Source organism: Salpingoeca rosetta (assembly GCF_000188695.1).
Source record: "Salpingoeca rosetta unplaced genomic scaffold supercont1.19, whole genome shotgun sequence".
NCBI lineage: Eukaryota > Choanoflagellata > Craspedida > Salpingoecidae > Salpingoeca > Salpingoeca rosetta.
In genome coordinates, this window is record NW_004754915.1 from 798,618 (window position 1) to 823,617 (window position 25,000).

At 54.4% G+C, this 25,000-nt stretch overlaps 6 protein-coding genes across 6 annotated transcripts in view; 2 read left to right on the forward strand and 4 right to left on the reverse strand.

Annotated features, from left to right (window-relative positions):
- PTSG_07909 (uncharacterized protein) overlaps positions 1-1,588 on the reverse strand; it is a gene marked incomplete at its 5' end in the record, with an annotated part of 7,826 nt that extends 6,238 nt beyond the window's left edge. Inside the window, 6 exons of the mRNA XM_004991655.1 lie at positions 1-45; positions 296-382; positions 583-663; positions 885-1,013; positions 1,194-1,274; positions 1,535-1,588. The exon at positions 1-45 is cut by the window's left edge and continues 30 nt beyond it. Coding sequence (XP_004991712.1) covers positions 1-45; positions 296-382; positions 583-663; positions 885-1,013; positions 1,194-1,274; positions 1,535-1,588 — 477 coding nt within the window. The remainder of the gene's footprint in view (positions 46-295; positions 383-582; positions 664-884; positions 1,014-1,193; positions 1,275-1,534) is intronic.
- A 540-nt stretch (positions 1,589-2,128) lies between these two features.
- On the reverse strand, positions 2,129-4,439 carry PTSG_07910 (uncharacterized protein; the record flags this gene model as incomplete). The annotated part of the gene is made up of 3 exons (XM_004991656.1): positions 2,129-3,617; positions 3,814-4,024; positions 4,256-4,439. The coding sequence occupies 3 exons, from the start codon at positions 4,437-4,439 to the stop codon at positions 2,129-2,131; spliced, it is 1,884 nt and encodes a 627-aa protein (XP_004991713.1).
- A 137-nt stretch (positions 4,440-4,576) lies between these two features.
- PTSG_07911 (histidine-rich glycoprotein) lies at positions 4,577-10,039 on the forward strand. Its single transcript, XM_004991657.1, has 15 exons — positions 4,577-4,751; positions 4,990-5,334; positions 5,473-5,555; positions 5,726-5,767; positions 5,945-6,064; positions 6,308-6,381; positions 6,536-6,634; positions 6,855-6,945; positions 7,242-7,329; positions 7,893-7,988; positions 8,249-8,506; positions 8,769-8,965; positions 9,094-9,308; positions 9,505-9,583; positions 9,817-10,039. Exons 1-15 carry the CDS (start codon positions 4,640-4,642, stop codon positions 9,868-9,870), a joined length of 1,953 nt encoding a protein of 650 aa, XP_004991714.1. The 5' UTR covers positions 4,577-4,639; the 3' UTR covers positions 9,871-10,039.
- A 118-nt stretch (positions 10,040-10,157) lies between these two features.
- PTSG_12654 (uncharacterized protein) lies at positions 10,158-19,117 on the reverse strand. Its single transcript, XM_004991658.1, has 25 exons — positions 18,638-19,117; positions 18,204-18,378; positions 17,862-17,995; positions 17,471-17,568; positions 17,171-17,326; positions 16,869-16,981; positions 16,429-16,703; positions 16,158-16,232; positions 15,828-15,980; positions 15,606-15,640; positions 15,318-15,428; positions 14,990-15,098; positions 14,552-14,668; positions 14,261-14,332; positions 14,020-14,087; positions 13,765-13,890; positions 13,386-13,529; positions 13,136-13,202; positions 12,750-12,901; positions 12,448-12,528; positions 12,186-12,247; positions 11,408-11,856; positions 11,115-11,177; positions 10,671-10,750; positions 10,158-10,350 (listed from the first exon to the last, which is right to left on the reverse strand). The coding sequence occupies exons 1-25, from the start codon at positions 18,789-18,791 to the stop codon at positions 10,294-10,296; spliced, it is 3,126 nt and encodes a 1,041-aa protein (XP_004991715.1). The 5' UTR covers positions 18,792-19,117; the 3' UTR covers positions 10,158-10,293.
- A 44-nt stretch (positions 19,118-19,161) lies between these two features.
- Positions 19,162-22,121, forward strand: PTSG_07914 (uncharacterized protein; the record flags this gene model as incomplete). Its single annotated transcript, XM_004991659.1, has 8 exons — positions 19,162-19,715; positions 19,967-20,157; positions 20,525-20,653; positions 20,800-20,923; positions 21,098-21,150; positions 21,397-21,477; positions 21,608-21,666; positions 21,963-22,121. The coding sequence occupies 8 exons, from the start codon at positions 19,162-19,164 to the stop codon at positions 22,119-22,121; spliced, it is 1,350 nt and encodes a 449-aa protein (XP_004991716.1).
- Positions 22,122-22,554: 433 nt separating this feature from the next.
- PTSG_07915 (uncharacterized protein) overlaps positions 22,555-25,000 on the reverse strand; it is a gene marked incomplete at both ends in the record, with an annotated part of 4,177 nt that continues 1,731 nt past the window's right edge. The window contains 7 exons of the mRNA XM_004991660.1: positions 22,555-22,599; positions 22,702-22,818; positions 22,975-23,019; positions 23,214-23,287; positions 23,507-23,608; positions 24,344-24,482; positions 24,804-24,878. Coding sequence (XP_004991717.1) covers positions 22,555-22,599; positions 22,702-22,818; positions 22,975-23,019; positions 23,214-23,287; positions 23,507-23,608; positions 24,344-24,482; positions 24,804-24,878 — 597 coding nt within the window. The remainder of the gene's footprint in view (positions 22,600-22,701; positions 22,819-22,974; positions 23,020-23,213; positions 23,288-23,506; positions 23,609-24,343; positions 24,483-24,803; positions 24,879-25,000) is intronic.

The window sequence follows — 25,000 nt, forward strand, 5'->3', positions numbered from 1 at the left end:
CTGTCGGCGCTTGGTCATCGACTCCAGCGTGTCAACGCCGCCAACCTGGCCGCCCATGGCATGATGCAGTGCAGGGTGACGACGATGACACAGGAACGCAGCGGCATTGGGGGCATGCATGCAGTAAGACACATTCTCCACAGATGCACAGGTGCACACAAACACACGCACACACACGCACATTCACACACATAACAATAAACAATCCACACACACACACACACACGACACACACACACACACACACACACACACACACTTGTACACATACACGTGCGCTTCGCGCACAACGAACCAGCATGTGGAGGTGATTAAGGGTAGTGATGGATGTGGTCAGGTTGCGCTTGGCGTTGTCCAGCGACTTGATGTCACGTGTGATTTCCTGGCATTCGCAGCGAAGAACACAAAGGGCATGAGCAAGGGCATGCTGCAGTGAGGGAAAGCGAAATGCCGCGAATCGCACAACAGTTACAGGGGTGATGATGCTCAGTCAAGCAACACTGCCACAGCAGCAGCAGCAGACGAAACACCCTGTGTACTATTGTGTGTGCTGTTATGTTGTAGTTGTGTCCACTGACTGACCTGAACCATCTTCTCCGATGTTTCGGCCTTGGTGCGGATGTTGCGGATCCGCGACAACAGCTCAGACATGCCTTGTTGCGCCTGTAAGGACGCCACACACGTGACACAATTAGCATAAACAAACAAATGGCTTGTGTGAACATCACCACAAACCGCGGCAACTGAATCACCAGCAAACATACAACACAAGGCATACATACGCGCACACGGACACACACACACACAACACACACACACACACAGCACACAACACACACACACACACAGAGCACAACACACAGTACACACAACACACGGCGTACATCTTCGAGAGCCTGCTGGCCGTCATTGCCGGCGCGTGTTTGAGATCGAATGGACGACTGGATGTCTTCGTCAACGACGCGCAGCTTCTTCTTCAACCGCGCAACTGTTCCGTCCAGGCTCGACAACGACTAGCGGCAGTAAAAGAGGGTGTGCACGCGCAACGTTAATCGCCAGTGACCTCGAGCACGGATCGCTTTGGCTTTGCAACAAGCGCAGCGTCCAAAGCTTTGCGCGCAACCATGATTTTCACACCCACGCACTACACTCCTCGCTGCCAGACAAACAAACAACAAAAAAAAAAAACGCACCTGTTCGTTGGGAAACAGCGAGTTGATGTACTCCACGCTGTCAAAGTGCAGGTCATCCAAAGGGTCATCGCTCGGGAACAGCTGCATGCACGGATGGTGCGTGTCGTGTTGTGTGTGTGTGTGTGTGTGCGTGTGTGTGTGTGCGCGCGCGCGTATATGCGACGACATGTCAGTGACACACGCCAACAACCCAAACACAATAAAAGCACAGCACGAAAACACAAGCACGCACGTCCACGGCCCAAGTCAGCTCATGTAAACCGTGCGCCCCTTTCGTTTACTGTCCCAACACAGTCCACTGCACCCGCCGCCACAATTACTGCCGCTGCTGTCACCCTCACCTCGGCGATGGCCGCCTCCACTTCCTCATCAAACTCCACTCGCTCCACGTCCATCTTCCGTCGTCTGCTGTGTTGTTTGGTTGTGGTTGCTGAAAATTGTTCATGATCTTCATCAAACGTCGGTGGGAGCTGAAGGAGAGTTGTTGGTTGATGATGATGAGGGTTCCAGTGTGTGCTTTGTCTCACAACACACTTCCAAAGAACAAGGCTTCCACCCCGGGAATAGAGGGTAACAACAGCAGCGGTAGGGGTAACACAGCACACTCAGGACAGCGCAAGCTGCAACGAAATGAGGTAACACAGGTGGTTGCAGGAAAGAGGGAGGATCAAGAACCGCTGAAGGAGCACAATCCCAACCCAAACACACACACACACATGCACATACATACGCACACACACACACACACACACACACACACACACACACACACACACACAAACACACATACATACGCACACACACACATACACATACAAACATTCACGCACAAACATTCACACACACGCACACACATACACACACACACAAACATTCACACACATGCACACGCACACACATGCATACGCACACACAAACATACGCACACACAAACATCAGCAAGGGCAAACGACGCCGTTGCATGTGCACATTGGCGAGAGGGCCACGCGCGTGGGCTGCAGGCGTGTCATGGGGGAATCCACCACAAACACGTCCACAATGTGGTTGCCCGAAAGCAGAGAGCGCGCAATCGTGCCACTCAGCTGCAAATTGAAGCCGTGATTTGGGTCGGGCGCCACGCCAGCGGCCACCAGGTCAGGACGGGCCAGGCTGGCCACCACGTACGCCACCGGCTGCAAATCCACGTCCACACGCACGGTGACGGGTTCGCGGCCCAAGCCGGGCAGGCTCGTGTCCACCGCCCAGCCACGCACCCACGCCTCGCCACCACTGCTCGCGTTGACCGTGAGTGCATCCAGGTTGCTGCGCACATATCCGATGCCGGCCGACCCGCGCGGGCGGTACAGGCTGCGCTCAATCACGACGCCATTGGTGATTGACGGCCTCATGCCGGCGTGGAACGCGCGCACATTCATGACGATGTCCGGGCCCGGCCACGTGATGGCCACGCCGCCAGCGGGCACGACGGGCGACGAGGTGGTGGGGCGCGAGCCGTCGAGCGTGTAGCGGATCGTGGCGTTGGCTGTGCGGGTGACAGCGAGGGCCGGGATGGTGACGCGGGTGGCGTTGGAGGTCGGTGGTGGCGGGGAGAAGGTGATCTGCGGCTGCTCAACAACAGCAGTACCGTCGATGGAGTTGTTGATCTTGGTCACGTTGTTGCTGCACCCTTTGACAGCATCGAACATGGCAGGAACGCCGTCGCACGTGACAAACACGTTGTCAGAGACCAGCCCGCTCGGCTTGTGGCCGCCAGGACACATGAAAGCAATCCCCGCCTTGTCGTCGCGGGGCTGCACGCACCCGGCGTACACAAACGTGTTGTCGGAGATGTTGAAGCCGTGCGAGGTGGTGGCGTGTCCAAACACCATGATGCCACCGCCCCAAGAGCGGTAGATGGTGTTGCCGCGGATGGCAAACCCCATGGCAGACGTCTCAAAGTCAATGGCACACCCATCGGGGCCCGCCTCATACTCGCCGCGCGTGTTGAAGTCGCAGTCCTCGATGGAGTTGTCTCCGCTGATGGTGCCGATGATGACATCTGTCGTGCCATACAGGAACAGCGTCTCCGGTGCGTCGCGCAGGAACACGGAGTTGGTGATGTGCATGTCTGTGCCGCCGCTGAGGCCATAGCAGTTGCCGCCGCACTGCGCCACCGTGTTGCTGTCGAGGTTCAGCCCGGAGATGAACACCCCGCCAGACCCAAAGAACGTGTCGATGCGCGTGGCGGTGGTGTGCTGCACCGTGAAGTTGGACACAAACGCGCCGCCGCCGCTGCCAACAACGGAGATGGCGCGTGCCCACTGGGGGTCGGATGGCTGATAGCTCTCATATGGATGGTGCAGGTCCCGCAGGTGGCAGTTGTCCACCAGCACGTTGGAGTGGTTTCGTCCCGGTGTGAATGAAAACTGCAGGCCAATGAAGCACCTGCCGTGTGTGTGTGGGGGGGGGGGTACGTAAGGGTGCCAATTCATGTGCGTATGTGTGCGTGTGTGCGTGTGTGTGTGCACGTGTGTGTGTGTGTGTGTATACATGTATTCTTATATCTATGTGTATGTGTGTGAGCCTTGCGCATATTTAAGTAGGTGTAGCATGTGCCCAATGGCAAGAGATGGCAGCTCACCCGGCCAAATGGATGTTGCGCACGACAGCGTTGTCAACGTCGACGAGCTCCACGCAGTTGACATAGGACTTGGTTGACGGGCGGTAGTGCACGATTGTTGGCCTCGACAAGTTGGCAGAGCCATAGTCGCCAAGCACAAAGCCATCTACCGGTGCAATGAACAGCGTCTCGTTGTGGAATCTGCCGCCTCGCTCCAACAGCAGTGAGTCGCCTGCATCACGCAGGGTGAAGGCGTACAGAAATCAACAGGACAAGCATGACACAGTGTGAGCGTGGACGTCGTGGCATGGTCTCAAGTAGGCGAAGCACTGCACCTGCGCATACACAGAACAAAAGAGGACAAGGAGGAGGAGGGGGACGGAGGGAGGTGGTGCTGCGCAACGCGTGTCAGCAAACTTCACATCAATCAATGAAAGGAGTGCAGTGCAGTGCAGTGCACAACCTGAGACGAAGCGATGCGAAGACGCCTTGGCCAGCGTTTTCCATGGCTTTGACGGAGATTTGCCATGGTTGCTGTCACTCCCGTGTGCTGGCGACACATAGTATGTCGTTGCGTGGACGTCACAGGCACACAAGCATACGCACACAGCAACAGTGAGCAGCACCAGCGATGCGCGAACACACATGGCGGTCCGTGGTGATCGTCTGTGGCACGAGAGTCAATGCGCGAAGTGCGATGTTCACTGTCACAGCACTGCCAAACACAAACAAAGCCCTTGCCGAAACATAGGAACGCTGCCCGCGAAATTTCAGAACTTCAACCGACCAAAGCAAGGAAGGAAACGCACGAACCTTTGAAGTGCACGACCATCCCCTGTGTACACGCATGGCTGTGTCATGGCGAGTGTTGGTCAACACTGTGCTGCTGATCACGGTGGTGGGGAACTTTGCGTTCCTGTATTCCATGTACAACGCTCCCAACCGATACCACCCAGAAGGTGTGTTGGCGTGTGGTTGGAGGCGGAGAGAGACAGAGAGAGTCTTGTGTTGAAGCAACGTGGATGTAGCATGCGAGCAAGCATGCGAGCGAGTAAGCGAGCAGGCTTGTCCTTCAAACACACACACACACACTCTCTCTCTCTCTCTCTCTTTTTCGCTCTCACACTTACTCACTTGCTCACCCACTCACACGCCCACTCACTCACTCACTCACTCACACACGCATGCGCACCACAGGGCATGGGACTGATGTCATGACCATGTATGAAGATGGGGACATTTCCATCGCTGGTGGACGTGTGAACATGGCGACCACGACCACAACCGCCACCACGCCGCAACATACCATGGCAGAAGCAGAGGACAAGCGTGCACACGTGCAATCCTCAGAGCCACTTCGCGTGCGAGCTTACTCCAGCAAAGCATTGGCGCGCATCAGCGTGAACGATGACACTGTGTTGGAGGTTGGCGAGTCTGCGGGCGAAGCTGGGCGTGGTATCCACGTGGCCGTCATCAATGGGCACACGGGTGCGCTGATGGACACCAACAAGTTTGACACCTACGTCGAGGGCGCCGACCTACGTGTGTGTGTGTGTGCCTCTCTGCTGCTGTATTGCTTGTCTGCTTGGCTGTGCTTGCTTGCTGCCTGTGACACATCGTGAGGGTGCTCACTCACCTCACTTGCCTCACATGGCGCATTTGGCGACGGGGCACGTGCAGGGCTGCTGTCTTACCTCCGAGGCATTCATCCAAATCGCATCGTCGCGCTTGCAGTTCGCGATGAAGCCAGTTTCCATCTCGGGGTGTGTGTGTTTGTGTGCGTGTGCGTGTGTGCGCGCGCATGCGTTCGTGTATATGTGTGTGTGTGTGTGTGTGTGTGTGTGGGGGGGTGTGGGGGTGTGCTTTTGCTTGCTCACTTGTGCACAACAATGACCTCACATCAAATGCGCGCACACCTTGGCTGGTGTCACAGAATGATGCGCGCATGGAACTGATCAAGATGGGAAGCATCAAGGTGTGGCTAAGCTGCAACAACAATAGTTGATGCTGTGCTCCAGTGGCTCTGCATGCTTGGTCGACGCCGCTGTCACACACACACACACTCACACACGCACACTCACACACGCACACTCACACACGCACACGCTCACACACTTGTCCTCGTTCGCTCAAATGTTCTGCGTGTGTTCAGATTGGGCAGTTGCAGTGGCGTGACACGTGGGCAATGGTGGCGCGGGTCGGATCGCCGGACAAAACATCCGATGCCCTCGCCCGCGCCCCAGACTTCAACCACTGGGGGGAAGGCGTCGAGGTTGGGGCTGTGCGTGTGTGTGTGTGTGTGTGTGTGAATGTGTGAATGTGTGAATGTGTGTGTGTGTGTGTGTCTGTGTGTGTCTGTGTGTCTGTGTGTCTGTGTCTATGTGTGTCTGTGTGTGTCTGTGTGTCTGTGTGTGAACGTGTGAACGTGTGAACGTGTGTGTGTGCATCCGCGAGACAAGAAGAATCTTACACACAACACCCTGACTGACACGGCCACCACCACCCCATCATTCAGGTGTCTGCTGAGTTTGAGCGTCATGCCGAAGACAACGGTTGCAATTGGCCAGACACTCCCCACTTCAAACAACGGTGCGTGCGTGTGCATGTGTGTGTGTGGTGCATGTGTGCATGTGTATGTCACATGTGCGTGCTATTTGTGCTTCCACGTTGCTGACCCATGTTTTCCTTCTTGGTCTTTTCTTCATCTCTCCTGCGCCTTCCCACGCCGACTCCCGCCCTTCAGTCGCGCGTTCTGTGCGCGCTACGACGGCTACGGCGAGCTGTGCAGATGCGACCATCCACCAGCCATTGCTCCGTCGCCATCACCTGCACCCCCTCTCCCGTACGTCGTGCACGTTTACTATCTCATTCGCGTGCACACGTGTGTGTGTGTGTGTGTGTGTGTCTGTGTCTGTGTGTGTGTGTGTGTCTGTGTCTGTGTGTCTGTGTTTGTGTGCGTGCATGCAATAGCTTCGCGTGTCTATGCACACTCAACTGCAACATAGCAATCAGCGCTCATGTGTCATACCACCTTACACCACCGCGTCTTCACTGCACGACAGCAACATGGCGACGACACCGCTCGTCATTATGGCCAGTGAGAATCGTCCCAAATACCTCCTCCGCTCCCTTCGCTCCCTCCTCGCCGCACAGGTGCACATGTGCCGTGATGTGTGTGTGTGTGTGTCTGTGTCTGTGCGTCTGTGTGTGTGTGTGTGCGCGCGTGTCTGTGTGTGTGTGTGTGCATGTCTGTCTGTGTGTGTGTGCGTGTCTGTCTGCGTGTGTGCGTGTCTGTCTGTGTGTGTCTGTGCCTACCTACCTGCCGGCGTGGCCTGTCTCTCTTCCTGTTTGTTTGGATGTTTTCGAGTCACTTGTGAACTACCGTCCCCAATCCGCGTATGACAGCAGCTAAACTTCCTACTCCCTCCCCTCCCGCCTGTGCCATCCAGGGCTGCATTCCATCCAACATTGTCGTGTCCATTGATGGTGTTGATAAAATGGAAGCGGAGGACGTGTGCAAACTCGTTGGCGTCACTGGTGCGTCATATCACCAACCAGGGCAGGGGGTGAGAAGGGATTGGGAAGGGTAGCGTGTCGCACGTGACGATCGCGCGTCCATGCCCTTTGTGTTGCACTCTCTTTGCACTACGCGTTTTGCACACTCACTCACCCACTCACTCATCACCACTCAGCCCCACTCACCACACACACACACACACACACACACACACACACTCTCTCTCTCTCTCTCTCTCTCTCTCTCTCTCTCTCTCTCTCTCTCTCTCTCTCTCTAGAGTGGATACATGGAGTCTGTCCTTGTGCATACTCACTTTTTTTGTGATCAGTTCTATCATACGGGTGGGAATTGCCAATGACAACCAATAGTGAGTTACGCCCAAGCAGCTTGTTTCTTATGTCGCACGCTTTCTTTATGCGCTGAGTTGTGAGTGTTTCCGAATTTTAGCCCTCTCTCTCTCTCTCTCTCTCTCTCTCTCTCTCTCTCTCTCTCTCTCTCTCTCTCTGTCTCTCTCACTCATCACACACACACACACAAACAAACACACACACACATATCTGCACACACACGCGCGTTCGTGCAGCGATGCGCCATCGTCCGACGAGCGAAAAGAACGGCCGCATTTCACAGCACTACAAGTTTGCTCTCACCGCCATGTTTGATCGCTTCAAAGATGCAGGTGCGCGGTGGGCGTGGCTGTAAATGGAGTTGTGACATGGTGTCAACTGTGTTCGTGCTTGCAGGCAACGAACAGCACCCACCCCCACAGAACCATGTTTCCACACCACCATTTCTTTTCACATGCACACACACATGCAACCATCCGATACATTCAACACACACACGCGCACGCATGCACGCGCACACATGAGGCACACATACAACTCCATCACCCCAACTCACAATTGACAACGCCCAACACGACCACCACACCAACAGAGCATGTGATTGTAATGGAGGAGGACTTGGACGCCGCTCCAGACTTTTTCCGCTTCTTCTCCACCGCCCTTCCCCTTCTCAAGAGCGACCCCACACTCTATTGCATATCGGCGTGGAACGATCAAGGGTACACCCACTCCACGGGCGATGTGACGAGGCTGTACCGCGTCGAGACGATGCCGGGACTTGGCTGGCTGCTCTCCCGTCGTCTCTACAAGCAGGAGCTCGAGCCAAGGTGGCCGGGGCCCGACAAGCTCTGTAAGCACACCTGATCGGGGGTTGATGGTGATGTGTGTGTATGTGTGTATGTGTGTGTGTGTGCATGTGTGCGTGCGTGCGTGCGTGCGTGCGTGCGTGTGTGTGTGTGTGTATGTGCATGCGTGTGCATGTATGTGCGTGCGTGTGTATGTGTGTGTGTGTGTGTGTTCTCCACTCCTAAAAGCCCTGCTCGTGCGTACTCACCCCACACCTGCTCACAACACGTACGCTTGGTTGACTCCTTAACCTTGTGTTCTTTCAGGGGATTGGGACATGTGGATGCGCATGAACGAAAACAGGAAGGACCGCGAGTGCATCGTTCCCGATGTGTCACGAACGTTCCATTTCGGGGCGACAGGCCTAAACGTCAACGACTACTTCCAGAAACTCTACTTTGCCAAGCACCGCCTGAACGATGACCCGACCGCGGTCGTCAACACGCAAGACATGACCGCAGAGGTGTGCTTGTTTGCAGGGGGAGTCCTGTGTGTGTGTGTGTTTGGGCTGCTATGCCAGTTGACAGAATCGTGACAAAACAAGCAAATGCAAACCATCCACACTGACACACACACATACACACACATCAGGCGTATGACGCGGCCCTCCGTCGGCAGATTGCGGCGTCGCACATTCTGGACACGCAGCAGCCGTGTGGCACAATGGTGCCAGATGCACTCGAGAACACCAACACGCCCCTCGTGCTGTACATGACAATGAAGAGTGCAGGCGACCACGAGACGTGGCTGCAGCTCGCAAAGTGCTGGCACCTGTGGGACCTGGACGTACGCGGATTTCACAAGGGGTGCGGTGACACAGCAGAAAGGGGAGAGACAGAGACAGAGACAGAGAGAGAGAGAGAGAGAGAGTGTGTGTGTGTGTGTGTGTGTGTGTGTGTGTGGAGAGAGTTGGACGATTGACAGTGCTTTCTGTCTCTCACTTGTTGCGGTGACACATGTGATCATGTGCCTCTTCTTCCCCTTTGTGTCCTCATATGACAGGGTGTGGCGGTTCTACCGCAAAGGAAACCCAATTGCTGTTGTTGGCACTCCTTATTCCCCATTCTCTTCCCACAAGCCGGTAAATGCATGGCTCGAGGATGGGAAAGGGTTTGGTGCAACAGTATCGCCAGACCTTCTCCATACGCACACGCACACACTCATTCAATCAGTCAGTCACCCTCTTACTCACTCACGCATACACGCACACACTCATTCAATCAGTCAGTCACCCTCTCACTCACTCACACACGTACGCACGCTCACATACACACGTACGCACGCTCACATACACACGTGCATGCACGCTCACAGGACGCGTTGGAACCATTATTTATGGCTGCACCAAAGAAAAAGCAAACGAGATGAATGAATGAATGAAAGAATGCATGAAGGGGCGCCATACCATCAAACGACCAATCCAAAACGACCCTCAAACAAATTGATCATTTCATTTCGGCCATGTCACGTTGATCATTGGCACAGGCAGGTTAGGATTGTGTGACTGAACGACAATTAAACACAGAACACGACAACAAACCAGATCAGGAGTTGTAGAGTTGTGGTGTGCAGCAACAGAAGCACGTGCGCACAACCGCGCCAAACCAAAAAGAAGAAGAAAAAGTTGAACCAACAGGTCCACATGAAGCAACAAACAAACAACCAACCAAACGCACGAGCCCCAAAGCACCGACACAATGCAACCATGTGTGGCTGCCTCTCCAGCGGAAATGGAAATTGCACTTCATGTTTGTGTGTATGTGTGCGATGTGATGGAGTAACAAGCGCGCGTCACACGGGCGGGAGCGAGACGGCCTGATTGAGGCGAGCATCGTTCTTTCGTGAACCCTGACAGACACAAAACACACAATACGCGCGGACAGCAAGGCCGTTGTGAAGTGGTGGCGGTATTATGAGATGGGCGAGGGCGAGTTGGTGAAGTCTTGCTGAGGCAACAAGCAACCTCAACATGCACCACAGCCGGCAGCCACACGAGGAAACACACGCACAACGACAATCAAACACACAACAAAGAAAGAGAAGAATCACTGGAGCAGATGCCAACTGCGTTCCAGCACACGACAAACAAGAACACAAAAACCATTCTCAAACACCAAACCAGCAGCACTACGGCACGCACTATGTACCACGTGCACAACATGGCGTACCTGTGTTCCGTGGATGATGGGCAGCGTAAGCATGTGTTCCGGGTCCTGCATGTTGGCATACGCGGGCTGGCGTTGGCGGCCTGAGCGCACGTGGCATTCAAATGGGTACATGCAACGCAAGAGCCGTTGGTGAGTGAAGAAGTGGCGGCAGTGCAACGAATGAAAGCACTTGGCTTTCCTGCAGTCCACAAATTAGAATGCCCACGCTTTCACGGCAACGGCGAGTAAACGCTGAAGAAAGGAACACACATGCTGCCATACGCATGAAGGCACACACCACACACACACACCCTTCTCGCACTCTCATTGTACATTCATTTCCTCGACTCTGCATGCTCTCTGAATAGGCAAGCAAAAGCGCGCAGGCGAGTACACTTGTTGCAAAACAAAAAAAAAGTCACACGCTTCGCTGCCACACGCTTGACCACATCCCGCTTCACTCACGTCGCGTTGCATGGAGACCGCGCGGGCGGCGGCGGCCAGGATTTGGCGGCTTGAAGTACGTCGCTGGTAAAGGGATGGGAGGGCAGGCGTGGGGGTAGCAGGGGTGTGGTTGAGTCAGAACTGTGAATGAAAGGGTGAAACGCAAAGCAACAGAGAACGCTCACTTCCTTTCACACACAGACACACAATACACACACACACACACACACACAATACACATAATCCACACATACAGCCACAATACACACACATACAGTCATGTCACACAGTACATACGCGCAGTGCCAACTCACATGCTGCCGACGCCCAAGAGAGATCTACTGGGGATGGCGGTTCGGGCAGCAAGTGTGTGCGAACAGCGCGTTGCGGTTTCGGTTGAAACTGCCGCACACGTGTGGACGATGGCGCCTTCCCTGTCGTGTTGTACACCGTCACCAAGCGCTTCGCCTGCTGTCGATTGGACACTGCTGGGCCATGCAGCTGCACACGTGTGCGCTGGCGACGCTTGGCGTATTTGCGCGCCAAATACCGCCGCCACCACAGCTGAATCGTAAGTGCCGCCACCAACCGCTTGCGGTCCTCCTCCCGCGTGTGTGTCAGGAGCGAGCGTCCGTTTGCCCGGCGCTGCTGCCGTCGCGGTGAACGCCCCTTTCCACCTTGCGGACTCGTTGTCCGGGATCGTGGCTTCTTCTTGCGTCGCGTGGCGTTTGGTGACTCGACAGGTGTCAACCCAGTGGGGTACCTGTGATTGTGTGTGATTGTGTGTGATTGGGTGTGATTGTGTGAGTGTGTGAATGTGTGTGTGAGTGTATGTGTGTGCGTGTATGTGTGTGAGTGTATGTGTATGTGAGTGTATGTGTGTGCGTGTATGTGTGTGAATGTATGTGTATGTGAGTGTGAGTGTGTGAGTGTGAGTGTGAATGTGTGTGTGAATGTGTGTGTGCACATGTGTGTGTGTGCACATGTGTGTGTGTGTGTGTGTGTGTAGAGACGATGCGCCTGTCATGTCGGGATTTGCATGCTAAGCAAACACTCGCGGTCCGTGCATGCTGTTCAGGTCAGGCAACCTACCCTTCAAGCTGGCGCTGCCTTGCTTTGCACACACGCCACCACTGCTGGATGGCTGTTGCCGCCTGCGTACGATGTTGAGACAGAAAGGAAACAAAACCAGGACACAAAAAAAATAAGCTTGTGGGGCACATGCTTGTACGCGAAAATTAGCAGGCCGCACAATTTCAAAGATTGTTCGCGCCCACACCACACGAAGCAAGCGTGTGCTCAACACATGACATGCAAGACACACAAATACACACACACACGCGCGCACACGCACTCGGATTTTCTGTCGCAGCAGCTGCAGCCGCTCCTGCTCGCGACGCACGACGCTTTGGCGCGCTTGCTGACCCCGCAATGCCTGCAAGCAACCCAAGCGCAAGAAGCACAACCAACCAGCCATGATGCAAAAAATAGGTCAGCGCGTCAGCTGATCCTGTGTGTGAATGTGTAATAATAGTGCTATTGATGGCGCGGTGCGTGCGTGCACATTGCGTGCGCTTCGGGGTGCAAATAGCGCAGTGACATGACGCAACACAAAAAACAGTGTCAACCAACAGTCACACACGCTTGCGTGCGTACCGTCATGAGTCGTTGGGATGACTGTCGCTCCTCACGAAGTTGCTTAAGTTCACGCTCACGCTTCCTCCTCTCTTCCTCCTCCGCCCGTCGCTTTTCATCAAGACGCCGCTCCTCCTCCTCCTGCAGTCGCAGCGATTGCGAACGCTTCAAATCTGGTGATGCAAACAGACACGGCAGATCGGGGGCGGGGTGTGGCCATGATGTGATGTGAGAGGTGTGTCGGGAATGGAAGGGGCGGGTGGACGGCAATGAAGTATGTGGTAGAGCATCGCACATGCATATACACACGCACACACACACACACACAGAGCACAGCACAGCACAGACACACACACGCACACATGCAAAACACACACACACACAGCACAGCACAGACACACAGTCACCTTCTTGCTCGCGTTTCTTGCGCTCTTCCGCCTCCTTCTTCTTTCGCGCTTCTTCGCGTCGACGCCGCTGCCATCAAACAAATCGCAAAATACGCACACACACAGCGAGAAACCAGATGATGGTATTGTGAGAGGAATGCTGACTTGTTCAGCAAGTTGACACGTGAGTCCCTTGCAATGCCTCTCACAGCATCCCAACAGCAGCAGCAGCAGCAGCAGCCCCAAGCAAGACAACAACATCTGATCGCACCTCTTGTTCCTGCTTCTGCTTCTTCTTGCGTAGCTTCTCTTCCTGTTCCGCCTTTGCCTTTCGCTCGCGCTCTCTCCTCTCTTCCTCCTCCTGCTGTCGCCGCCGCCGCTCCTCCTCTTCCTTCCGCTTCCGTTCCTCGTCATCCTGCACGCATCAACAAAATTAAGTGGTGTGTCCGTGTGTGTGTGTGTGTTTTTTTTTTGTTTTTTTGGTGTATTTGTGTGTGTGTGTGTGTGTGTGTGTGTGTGTGTGTGTGTGTGTGTGGTTTGGTTGTTTTTTGGTGTGCGTGTGTGTAAGTATATAGACGAAGCAGGCAGGAAAACCTGCACGCTCGCATGCGGGAATGCAGGTGATGGTGTTCAAGTGTTCAGTAGAGCACCTTGTTCGCTGGTTCCTGCTGTTGATGCCGCTGCGATGGGTCCTCCCTCATGCTTTTGTATCTGTTTCGCTCCAGGAACCCGCGGGCTGCCGCTTGAATGACAATCGCCGCATTGCTCTGCTTTCGCTATCGTGCGGAAACAAAGTTGCAGTCACAACATGCGAAGCCGTGAGGGGCACAGGCGTGAGTGCACATGACCAGAGCAAAGGAAACATGACGCAGGAACAAGCTGTTGACGGCAGTTTGCAACGATACCTTGCGAAGATTTTGCAGAATCCTCTTTGCTTGAAAGACTCGAAAGGCGGCCTGGATCGTGTTGGCGGCTTGAACAAACAAACCCAACAAGGCAGGCACGAGCATAGCAGAAAGAGGGGGGGGCAGCAAGATAGCAGGTGAGAACAAACGCATCATGACACACAAATCAAGAATGCCCAACGGTCCACGTGGTGCGTGCACGACAAAAGGAATCGTTACAACGTCAACACAAATGACCCACCAAATGCTCTCAGCTCGTCGCCCGTTGCACCACGCGCCTCCACCAGCAAGTCCACACATTCCTGAAACCCGCCTGCAATGGAGGACGGACAGAGGCGACCGATGAAGCAATTAGTGAGCGTTTAAACTCAGAGATGATGGACTTTTTCACATACACATACACATACACATACACATACACGTGCACACAAGAAGCGCACAGACACACACACACATACAAACATACACAGACGCACACAGACACACTGCACATGCGCGCACGTGCAAGAGCAAAATCACATGGTTGTCGCACCTGACAAGGCGTAATCCAGAGGTGTGAGCTGGTCCTCAGACCGGTCGGTGAAGTTTGGATACGCGTTGTAGTTCAGCAATTCGCGCACCACGTCTGGGAATCCTTGCGAGCACGCCCCTGGATGATTGCATAGTGATGATGCGGACAGTGGCACGTGCTCATGAGCACAGCAAACTGAAGAACGATGACAGTAACAAGAAGGAGATGCAATTGGACATACACACGCGTGTACATTTGTGCACACACAGACACAGTCACAAACGCACACACAAAGACGCACAGACGCGCAAATGCACACGCGCAAACGCATGAATGCACACACACACTCACACACACGGACACACACGCACGCACAAACACACTCACATACACGCACGCACGCACGCACACTCACACAACACACACAGACGCAAACACACAGCACGCTCGAGGACGCACAGTGCAGAGGGGTGACCCCTTCGAGGTCGAAGCAGTTTGGTTCAGCGCCGCTGCTGAGGAGTTCTTGCACGCAGTCAAACTGGCCAAAGTACGCAGCGTAGTGCACAGGCTGCATCGGTGCATGGGAACAAGAGAACGCGGCAAAACGGGGCAGTGAGTGGCAGCGTTTGTCAGCAAGTAGGCATGAGAGTACAAATAGTACACCCATTTCCAAAGCACTGAGACAACGAACAGCAAAGTGCATGCGGAAGCAACAGCAAAGCTATGGAGGTACATGCATTTTCCAGCAACACACAGCACACTTGTATCGAGCAAGCACACGGCGCACCGTTTCACCGCGCTCGTCCACGCTGTTCATGTCATGCGGGCGCAACTGGAGACATTCAGCCAGCACGTTCTTGTTCCCGCTGATGGCAGCGGCATGTACAATGTTGCGGCCCTGGGTGTGGTGGTGTGCGAGTGGCCAAAGAGAGTGGGGGGCGGAAATGGCACATGATTACACATGCGTGTGGGAAGGGCGTGGGTTTGTTTGCTTTTGGTGCATGCAAACAAGCAACAGGTGTGAAGCAAGCGAGGTCGTACACGGAGCAACACGTGAAATGTTGTTGAAACGCACCTCTGCGTCAATAATGGCATCGTTCGCCTTGTTGTCTGCAAATGCAAAAAGGAGTACATGGGGGATTGTTGAGTACAAGGCAGCAGCACAAGTACCGATCACTGGACAGCACTTGCGCGTCCGAAGCAACTCATGCAAAACGTACACCAAATTAAAACAAAAAAAGGGCAGAGAGCATTCACACACACGCACGCACAAGCACACACTCTTCGTCCAGCCTACCAAGCAAGTAGGACACAAGGTCCGCAAATCCATTTTCGCAGGCGATGAAGAGCGGTGTCTGCTGGGCCGAGTCCTGGATTTCTTTGTCCGCTTTGTACTTTGTGAGCAGCTTGACAGCGCCCAACTTCCCGCTCAGCGCCGAAATGTGCAGGACTTGTGATGGGGATGGCAGCATCGGTGCGGCGTTTGGTAGGGAAGGCCGGGTTGCGTTAGAAAGGGCAGAATGCAAATGTGTGCAGCAAACAAACAAACAAACAAACAAACAAACAAACAAACAAACAAACAAACAAACAAACAAACAAACAAACAAACAAACAAAGCATGACTTACTTGTGCGGCCCGTTGAGTCGACGTGGTTTGGGTTTGCACCAGCTTTGAGGAGGAGTTCAGCCGTGCTGAGGTGATCTGGTTCGAGTGATGGAGAGGCCAGACCAAAATGTGTAACAAGCGGTACACGGTGTGAACGAAGCAAGCAACCAGGCGGGCAGACAAGCAAATGCATCTGACTTGTGATGGGGAAGCTTGCACATGGCACGTGCGAGTTCATATACGCACGCACTGTCATACACACACACACGCACACACGCACACACGCACGTACCTTTCGCAATGGCCCAGAAGAGGGCCGTGCGTTGCTCCCTGTCTTCCACGTCCACCATATCCTTGGGCATGCTCTTGAGCAGCGCCTTGGTGCACGGCTCTGAATCAAGCTGGGCTGCATAGTGCACGGGTGTGGCGCCTTGCTCGTCCTGAACACGCACGCTGTCGCGGTGCTTGGCAAGCACGCCAATCATGGTGTCGTTTGCCAATGCGACCGCCCAGTGCAGGGCCGTGCGTCCCGTGTGGTCCACGAGCGTCGGGTCTGTCTTGGCAGACCTGCAAGAAGTGATGACAATGGATGTGAGTGGCATCGCGGGCACACAGCAACTGCAAACGAAGCGTCCACACACCTCTGAATATTGCGTTCACTTCAATGCATCTCACATGCATTTGGACAAACACGCACACACAACCAACACAAACACGCACGCACGCGCGTACTTGAGAATTGCCTGGGCAATTGCTTTTGACGCATCTCCGACGCAAAGATGCAGCGGTGTGCGCCCTTCATTGTCGCCTTGATTGGCCAGCTCGGGCTTGCTTGCAAGCAACACCTACATTAGATGACCACGCGCACACGTGCACGTGAGAACAAAGGCAAGCGCGGGCGGTGGATGTACTAGTGTGCAAAACCCAGTAATCACCCGGCATGCACACCACCCATGCATGGATGCATGTGCAACACAAACTAGACAAACATGCCGCATCGTTCGTGCTTGTGGAAATGGAAGCATGCAGCGAACCTTAACGACAGCCGCATCCTTGTTGCCGCTGGTCCAGTGAAGAGCGGTCTTGCCTTCCATGTCAACGGCCGTGATGTCTGCCTTCGCGTTCAAGAGCAGTTGTACGTGCTTTGCGTGGTTGTGGAAGCATGCCCAGTGCAAAGGGGTCATCTCCTCCTGTTACACATGTGAGCATGGCACGGTGTTGTGTGAGCAAACCGCGGCAAGAAAGGTGAAAACGACATCTCACGCAGCGAGGTGGATGCTGTGTGACAAGTATCCAGTTGGGTAGCCCCGATTCAACGGTTCGAAGACGCTCACCGAGTCACGTGTGTCTAAGTCAAGGTCCTGCTGCTTCAGCAGATGCTGCAGGCATTTGATTTGCTTCTGTGCCGTTGCCCAGTGCAACATGGTTCGACCTGGTGTCGTGTACGTGTGCGTGCATGTGTGTGTGTGTGTGTGTGTGTGTGTGTGTGTGTGTACGTGTGCGTGCATGTGTGTGTGTGTGTGTGTGCGTGCGTGCGTGCATGTGTATGTGCGTGTATGCAATCGAGTGAGCTACATCAAGGGGTTTGTTGAATATCGAGCCCCACACAGCAACAACAGGGGTTGACCGCTCGACGATGTTGTACAGGACAATGTACAAAGACAATGCCGGCAAGAGAGCGCCCAATCGCATGCACGACAAACGTCATGACAACGACTGACTCACCATCTTTATCGCGAACGTCAGGTGTGGCACCAGCGGCAAGAAGCACGTCAAGGCATTCGGGGCAGCCATGGAACGTTGCCCAGTGCCCGGGCGTTCGCCCATCTGCATCTTGCACATCCACAAGGGCTCCAGCACTGATATATGTGCGAGGGAGTGAGTGTGTGTGTGTGTGTGTGTGAACGAGTGTGAACGAGTGTGAAGAAGTGTGAAAAAGTGTGCGTGCGTATGTGTGTGTGTGTATGTGTGTGTGTGTGTGGTTGTGTTGTGGTTGATGCAACTCCGGCAACCTCACTGCAGAAAAACCGTGTTGTCAATGCAGTGCGGAGGGTTGTGACGACTCACTCGATCAGCAGCTTGCAGGTCTTTGGCTGGTTTGCGAGGATGGCAAAGTAGAGGGGCGTGCGATCAAGGGAGTCGACAGCGTTGACATAGTCTGGGTGCTGGTTGATCAAGCCTTGTAGATCGTTGAGATTGTTTGTCATGGCCGTCAAGTGCATGAACGACACCTGATGTTGTTCTGTTTGAGGGTTTGGTGAAGCGTCACATGGCACACGCTCGAACGTGAGGCGTGGACAAGCAAGCAAACGTGTACACTTGAAGCCCGCAAGCAAGGCCGATCACAAAACGCAGTCGCAGTCGCATGAACACCGCAAGACATGAACACACACACACACATACACATACACACATACACATACACACACATACACATACACACACACACATACACATACATACATACATACATACATACACACACAAACACACACACAGACCTTGGTAGGTGACATCTGAAATGGACTTGAACAGGTCCGTGTCGGTCATGCCAGCAATATCATTGACAAGGCTGTCCGCGGCACCGAGCCGCGTGCTGGTGGCGCTCGGTGCGCGGTCGAACCGCGCCTCCGGCACGGCCAAGTCAAGAGACATCCTGGCGCGCTGCACGTGCGTGCGAGCGGGCTGCGTCGACCAACGGTCGAAAGCCACGAGAAGGGAGCAAGACAGAGCAAACAGGGGGTAGAGGCCTCGACCACCCTTGTCAACAACAGCGGTCACAGCTACTACTGTAAGCAAGCAAGCAAGAAGTAACCCAATGATGCAGCAGACTGGGCTGTACGTGTTGTTGTTGTTGTGTTTGGGGCGACCTCTCGTCGTCTGTGTGTCTGCTTGTTGACGTTGTGATGCCCTTGCTTGGCAAACAAAACAAGAGGCTTGCTCCTTGGCGACAAAACAACAAGCGTGGTGCTTGCAGGCAGGCGGTAAAATCAATTTTGCCACCGGAACGGAAAAGGTGAAGTTGATGATGAGCGGTGGAGGTGCGGTGACGGGTGTGCTGCTGCTGGTGCTGGTGGTGCAGTATGCTGGCGTGTGGGTGCTGACGTGGGAACAAGGCGACAGCAGAGACCACCACGGCAGCCACCAGCAGCAGCAGCATCAGCACGACAACGCACACAGCCGGCAGCATGGCGGGCGTGACAGCTTGGATGCGAGGACAGACCTACGGCGCCGACTGCTGATCAGCGACGTTCACGTGGGCAGCTTGTTTGCTGCCGCCATCGACGGCGATGGCATCGCGGCGCTGATTGAGAACGCGGTAGAGCATGGAGAGTACCTTGTGCTGCCCAATGTCATCAAGTCTACATCATTTGTGGACGGCGGCGGGGTGGCGGGTGAGCTGGCGGCGTCGTCGGTGACCATCTGCACACATGCGTCCCTGGACAACGTGAAGGCAGCTCGACACCAGGCACACGCATTCAGAGCACAAGGCGCTGTCTCCATCGCCGTCTTTGTGAACCAGGACGTCGCCCTCGCCCTCGCCACCCTGGCGCGCCTCGCCTTGTGCGCAGACTTCAGGTGTGTCTGAGTGTGTTCAATGCTTGAGATGGGTGTGACATATGATCATGTGGCCATGGGAATGCACGCCTGCCGCCAACAACGGTGTCATTGGCCACGTGCCTGCACTTGAACATGAACACACGCTTCACCAGTGTCTGCAGTGTCGCTGTTTGAGCGACTCACACGAATGTGTGTGTGTGTGTGTGTGTGTGTGTGTGTGTGTGTGTGTGTGCTCATGCGCTCTCACTGCACGGTGTTCCTGCCCTCAGCAATGTGGATGCGCATGTGGTGCTGGATCGCGGTGCGCTGCACACGTATGCGTTTGATTTGGATGCTGCGGTGAACACACTCACCATGGACTGCGAGCAGCTGTTCACGGGACGGGATCAGCCCATGGAGAACTACGGCAAACACCTTCCATACCCAAACAACGCACTCCGCAACATTGCACGTCAATACGGTCTGTCCGCTGTGTGTGTCTGTGTGTGTGCCTGTATGTTTGTCTGTGTGTGTTCTGCCTGTGTGTGCATGTGTGTGTGCGCGCATGTGTTCTGCCTGTGTGCGTGCATGTGTGTGTGTGTGTGTGTGTGTGTTCTGCCTGTGTGTGCATGTGTGTGTGCGCGCATGTGTGTGTTGTGTGTGTGTCTCTCTGCCTGTCTCTCTGTCTGTCTGCCTGTCTGTCTGCCTCAGGGCCGCCTGGCTGCTTGCCCTTCTGCCTGACTGGTTGTGTCTCAACTCATAATCTCCTTCCTATCGCGACGCACACCCTCTTGCCCCAACATCACACTCACTGCGTGCGTGCACGCATTGCATGCATGCATGAATAGCCACCAGCAAGTTTATCACGGTGTTGGATGTCGACATCGTGCCGTCAGCAAGCCTCGTGCGTGCTTTTTCCGATGCTGCTGCTCAACTTGATCCTGCTGAGATCAGCAACACCGCGTTTGTGCTTCCAGGTATTGTTGACCGCTTGCCTGCATGCAACGTTTAAGGTGCGGTGGCATGTAAGGAGTAGCAGAAGGTGCATTGATGCAGTGTCTTGGCATCCCGTTCACTTGTTCGACACCAACCCCCGCCACAACACACCCACCACGAACGCAAGCCTTTGAAATATCGGCGGAGTTACCTGTGCATGAGTTCCCGACAACGCGTGAGGAGATGTTGGCTACACTTGCAGCTGGCACGGCGCAGCCCTTCTACAAGGACGTCTGCTGGAAGTGCCAGAAGTGAGTGTCTTGCGCATTGTGTGTGCATGCGTGTGCGTGCGTGCGTGTGCCGTGTGCATTGTGTCTGCTTGTGGCTGTGTATGTCTGTGCATGTGTGCATGCCACCTTGCTGTTGCGGTTTCCTCGCTGACACGAGCGTGAATTTCCATATTTTTCCTTTGCTCGTGCCTGCAGGCAAACCAGATACGACATCTGGGAAGCAACGCCATCAGACCTGACGTATGAAGGTTGGTATCGCGTCCCTGAATCACATTGCAGATGATGATGTTGTTTCCACGCACGACCCTCAACGCTCAGACACTCGCCCTTACTTTTCATCTTGTTGGCTTCTCCTTCCCGCCTTCCCCTCACTTGTGCACACACGCTCCACCTCAGCTGTATGCATCGCCTCACTCAACCGCACGTCTCACGCGCACACACACACACACACACACACGCACTTGTGCTCGATCACTTACGCCTTGTTCGCCTAGTGCCGTGGACGGACCCCTGGGAGCCGTTTTACATCGCAAAGGCATCAACCTGTCCTCCATATGACGAGAGATTCAAGCAATGTGAGTGCTCCAAGCGTAAAGTGTACTTGTTTGTTTGTCCATTGTGTTTGTTCGTTTGTTTGTTTGACTGTTTGACCATTCACATCTTGCTCGCATGCTTCTGTGGTTGATCCCCCCCCCACACACACAGATGGGTTTAATCGCATCTCCCAAGTCTGTGAAACGCACATTGCGGGATTCAAGTTCAAGGTCCGTGCTCACGAAAATGAGGAGTGTATCTGTACACTGTTCTGCTTGTATGCTTGCGCCCCTGAAGCTGGTGGAGGTGGGAGATCTCGAGAGCACACATTCACTCACACACACACACACTCACTCACTCACACAAACTCACTCAGACACACACGCATACTCACAAACACGCATACTCACAAACACGCATACTCACAAACACGCATACTCACAAACACGCATACTCACAAACACGCACACACACCCACGTTGCTGTGGATGTGCCTGTAACATCACACTCTGCGCGTTGCCTGCAGGTGCTGTACGATGCATTTGTCATGCATGCAGGCTTCAAGGTCCCCACGGCCTTCCATCCAACGAAGCAAGAGGAATTATCGTCCAACCGCATGCTGTTCCGGCAGTTCAAGCAGGAACTCAAATCCAAATACCCCGGAGTGGCGCGACGCTGCTACTGACTGAGCGCATCTCGTGACGGATGTGCGACAACATAGGATGAGCATAGGAATTGTGAGACGCAAGGGAGAAGGGAGACTTGTGCTGCGTGCTGGATGCTGTTGCCAACACCCTTCGTCAACCACCACGACCACACCACATAATTATTTTTCCCTTCCCTTGCGCAGCCGTTATTTGTGCCTGGCGTTTTATGTTGACTCGCGATCTCGGCTTGTCCACCGCAGTATGCGACGCAAGACAGCACACATCACCAGTGTCACGCGCGCTGCTCGTGTTGGGCATCCATTGCATATGTTGCGCGGGTTGTTTATCAAGGGTACAACCATTGTGCACCAGAAACAAGCAAGAGAAGAAATTGTGGCAATGAATAGCTGCCATGTCGCATGGCGAGTATGGCACAACACAACTGCAAGTTGCGCGCTGGTGTGAATTGGCCTATGTGCGCTCGTGGGCGCTTGTGAACATGAACAAAGTGAAGACCTGTGCGTCACGATGCATGCATGCACGCTTGGCAGGGGTGATTATGGGAGTTGGTTGGCATGTGTGAAGCAGTGTATGTGTGAAGTTGTGATGGCGGGTTACATCACTGCTGGTTAAGTGGCCAAGTTGTTGCTTAAAGGTCTGCATGATGAGGGCGAGCAGCATACAGCAGGTCGAGCCAATCAGCCCCATGATGTTCGCAAAGTCCGGCACCGCCAGCTGTTCACATCAGCCCGTCCAGCGCAAGCTGATACCACTGCAGCCGGCTGTGTGTGTGTGTGTGTGTGTGTGTGTGTGTGTGTGTGTGTGTGTGTTTGTGTGTGTGTGTGTGTGTGTGTGTGTGTGTGTGTGTGTGTGTGCGCGCGCGCTACGCACCACGACAAGGCCAGAGATGACGACGAGCCCCCAGCGCAGGACATTCTACCATGACGCCGGCGGTGGAAACGATGTGTGTGCGTGTGTATGTGGGTGTGTGCATACATGCGTGAGAGTGCGCAATACAAGGTAATCATCATGACACCACCAACGACGAATGCGGCAACCACCACCACCACCACCACAGCAGCAGCAAGATAGAGATGGGGGCAAGAGGGCGTCAAGCGTTTTGCTCTCACCCCCTTGAAGTATGTGACAGAGCGCGTCTTGGAGAGCTGCTTTTCCAGGATGGTCGACACGGGAAACATCATCACTACCGCAGACCAATGGAGCCGCGTGAGGGTTTGAAGGTGTGGGAAGGGGGAGTTAGACGGGAGGTTGATGTTGATATCGCAGGCAATGACCCAGAACAACCACCCCCCCACCCACCCACACACACACACACACAGACACACAGACAGACACAGACACACAGACACACAGACACACAGACACAGACACAGACACAGACACACCACGCGGCGGCGGGTACCTGGGTATGTGAAGTAGAGGGAGAAGCAAAGGCAGCCCTTGATGAGCGCCGGGAATATCCCGGGCGGCATGTTCAGCGTGATAATCTTCTCCGTGTTCTCCCCTGGTGCACACACGGGTGTTGTGCGTGTGCGTGCGTGTGCGCGCGCGTGTGTGTGTGTTTGTGTGTGTTTGTATGTGTGCGGTTGTGATGGTGTAGGGCGAGAACAAACGTAGCAGCAGCGGGGCGTTAGCAGCGTGGAGAAAGAAACGAATGAGCGCAGGAAGGGTGGGGAGAATGGTGATGATGATGATGATCGTGATGGGGATGGTGAAAGTGGTGATTGTTGATGCGTGATGGTGATAATACCATGGGAACGACAAACACGAATAATCAAACAATACATCATCACAACCACCCCACCCCACCCCCACCCCCAACTCTCCGTCTCTCTCTCTCTCGCTCACCACCTCACACACTCGCTCGCACTCTCCCCCTTTCCTCGCCTCTTAAAACCACAAGCACATACACATTCGACCACGCGTGCACACTTGTGCGACGCTTGAGCTTCTGTGTGTGCATGTGTGAAACAATCACTTCATCACCAACAATACAAAAGGGAAAGCATGAAGCCCTCTCTCCTCCCAACCCTACTCTGCCCGTACAGTGAGTGACCAACCACCACCCTCATCCCTCTCATAACATGAGCATGTGCATGTGCAATTGTGTGTGTGTGTGTGTGCATGTTCAATTGTGTGCGTGTGTGTGTGTGTGTGTGTGCGCACAAGAATCGGTTTTGACGTGCGCGTGTGTGCGAGAACAGGCGTGTGCGTGCGCATGTGTATGCTGTGAACCCACCAAAGGATGCATACCCGGAGACACCAAAGGCGATGTAGAGGGTGGTGATGAGGGCGAGGGCGCTGGCAAACACGCGCGGAAACTCGTGCCGTCGCTCCGTTGGCACCGACATCTCCAGCGCAAGCACCATCCCAGCACCCTGGCATGGCACGCACATGAGAGAGTGTGTGTGTGTGTGTTTGAGTGAGTGGTTTGAGTGTGTGTTTATGTGTGTGTGTGTGTGCGTGTGTGTGTGTGAGTGCGTGTGTGTTGGAGTGAGTGAGTGAGTGCGTGTGTGAGTGCGTGTGTGAGTGCGTGTGTGTTTGAGTGTGTGTGTGTGTGTGTGTGTGTGGTCGGTGCATTGTGTGTTGTACGCTGTATGTTGCTGTGTGCAAGTGTGACGTGGTGGCGTTTCCCAGAATGGGATCTGATGTGGTGGTATGAGCAATACTCCGGAGAGTAGAGCTAGCAATTCCCGTACCTCAAAGCAGTAGACAACGACCCCAAAGAAGAAGGCCAGACCAGACAGCTTGATGGCTTTGGCGTGCGAGCCAACCTGCAATGCATACACCCAGTTTTGTACACATGCACGCACACGCATGAGCCATTCAACTGGTGAGGGTCATGGCACATGACAAGCATTCACCATGCCACCACCCATGGTGCACGTGTGCACGT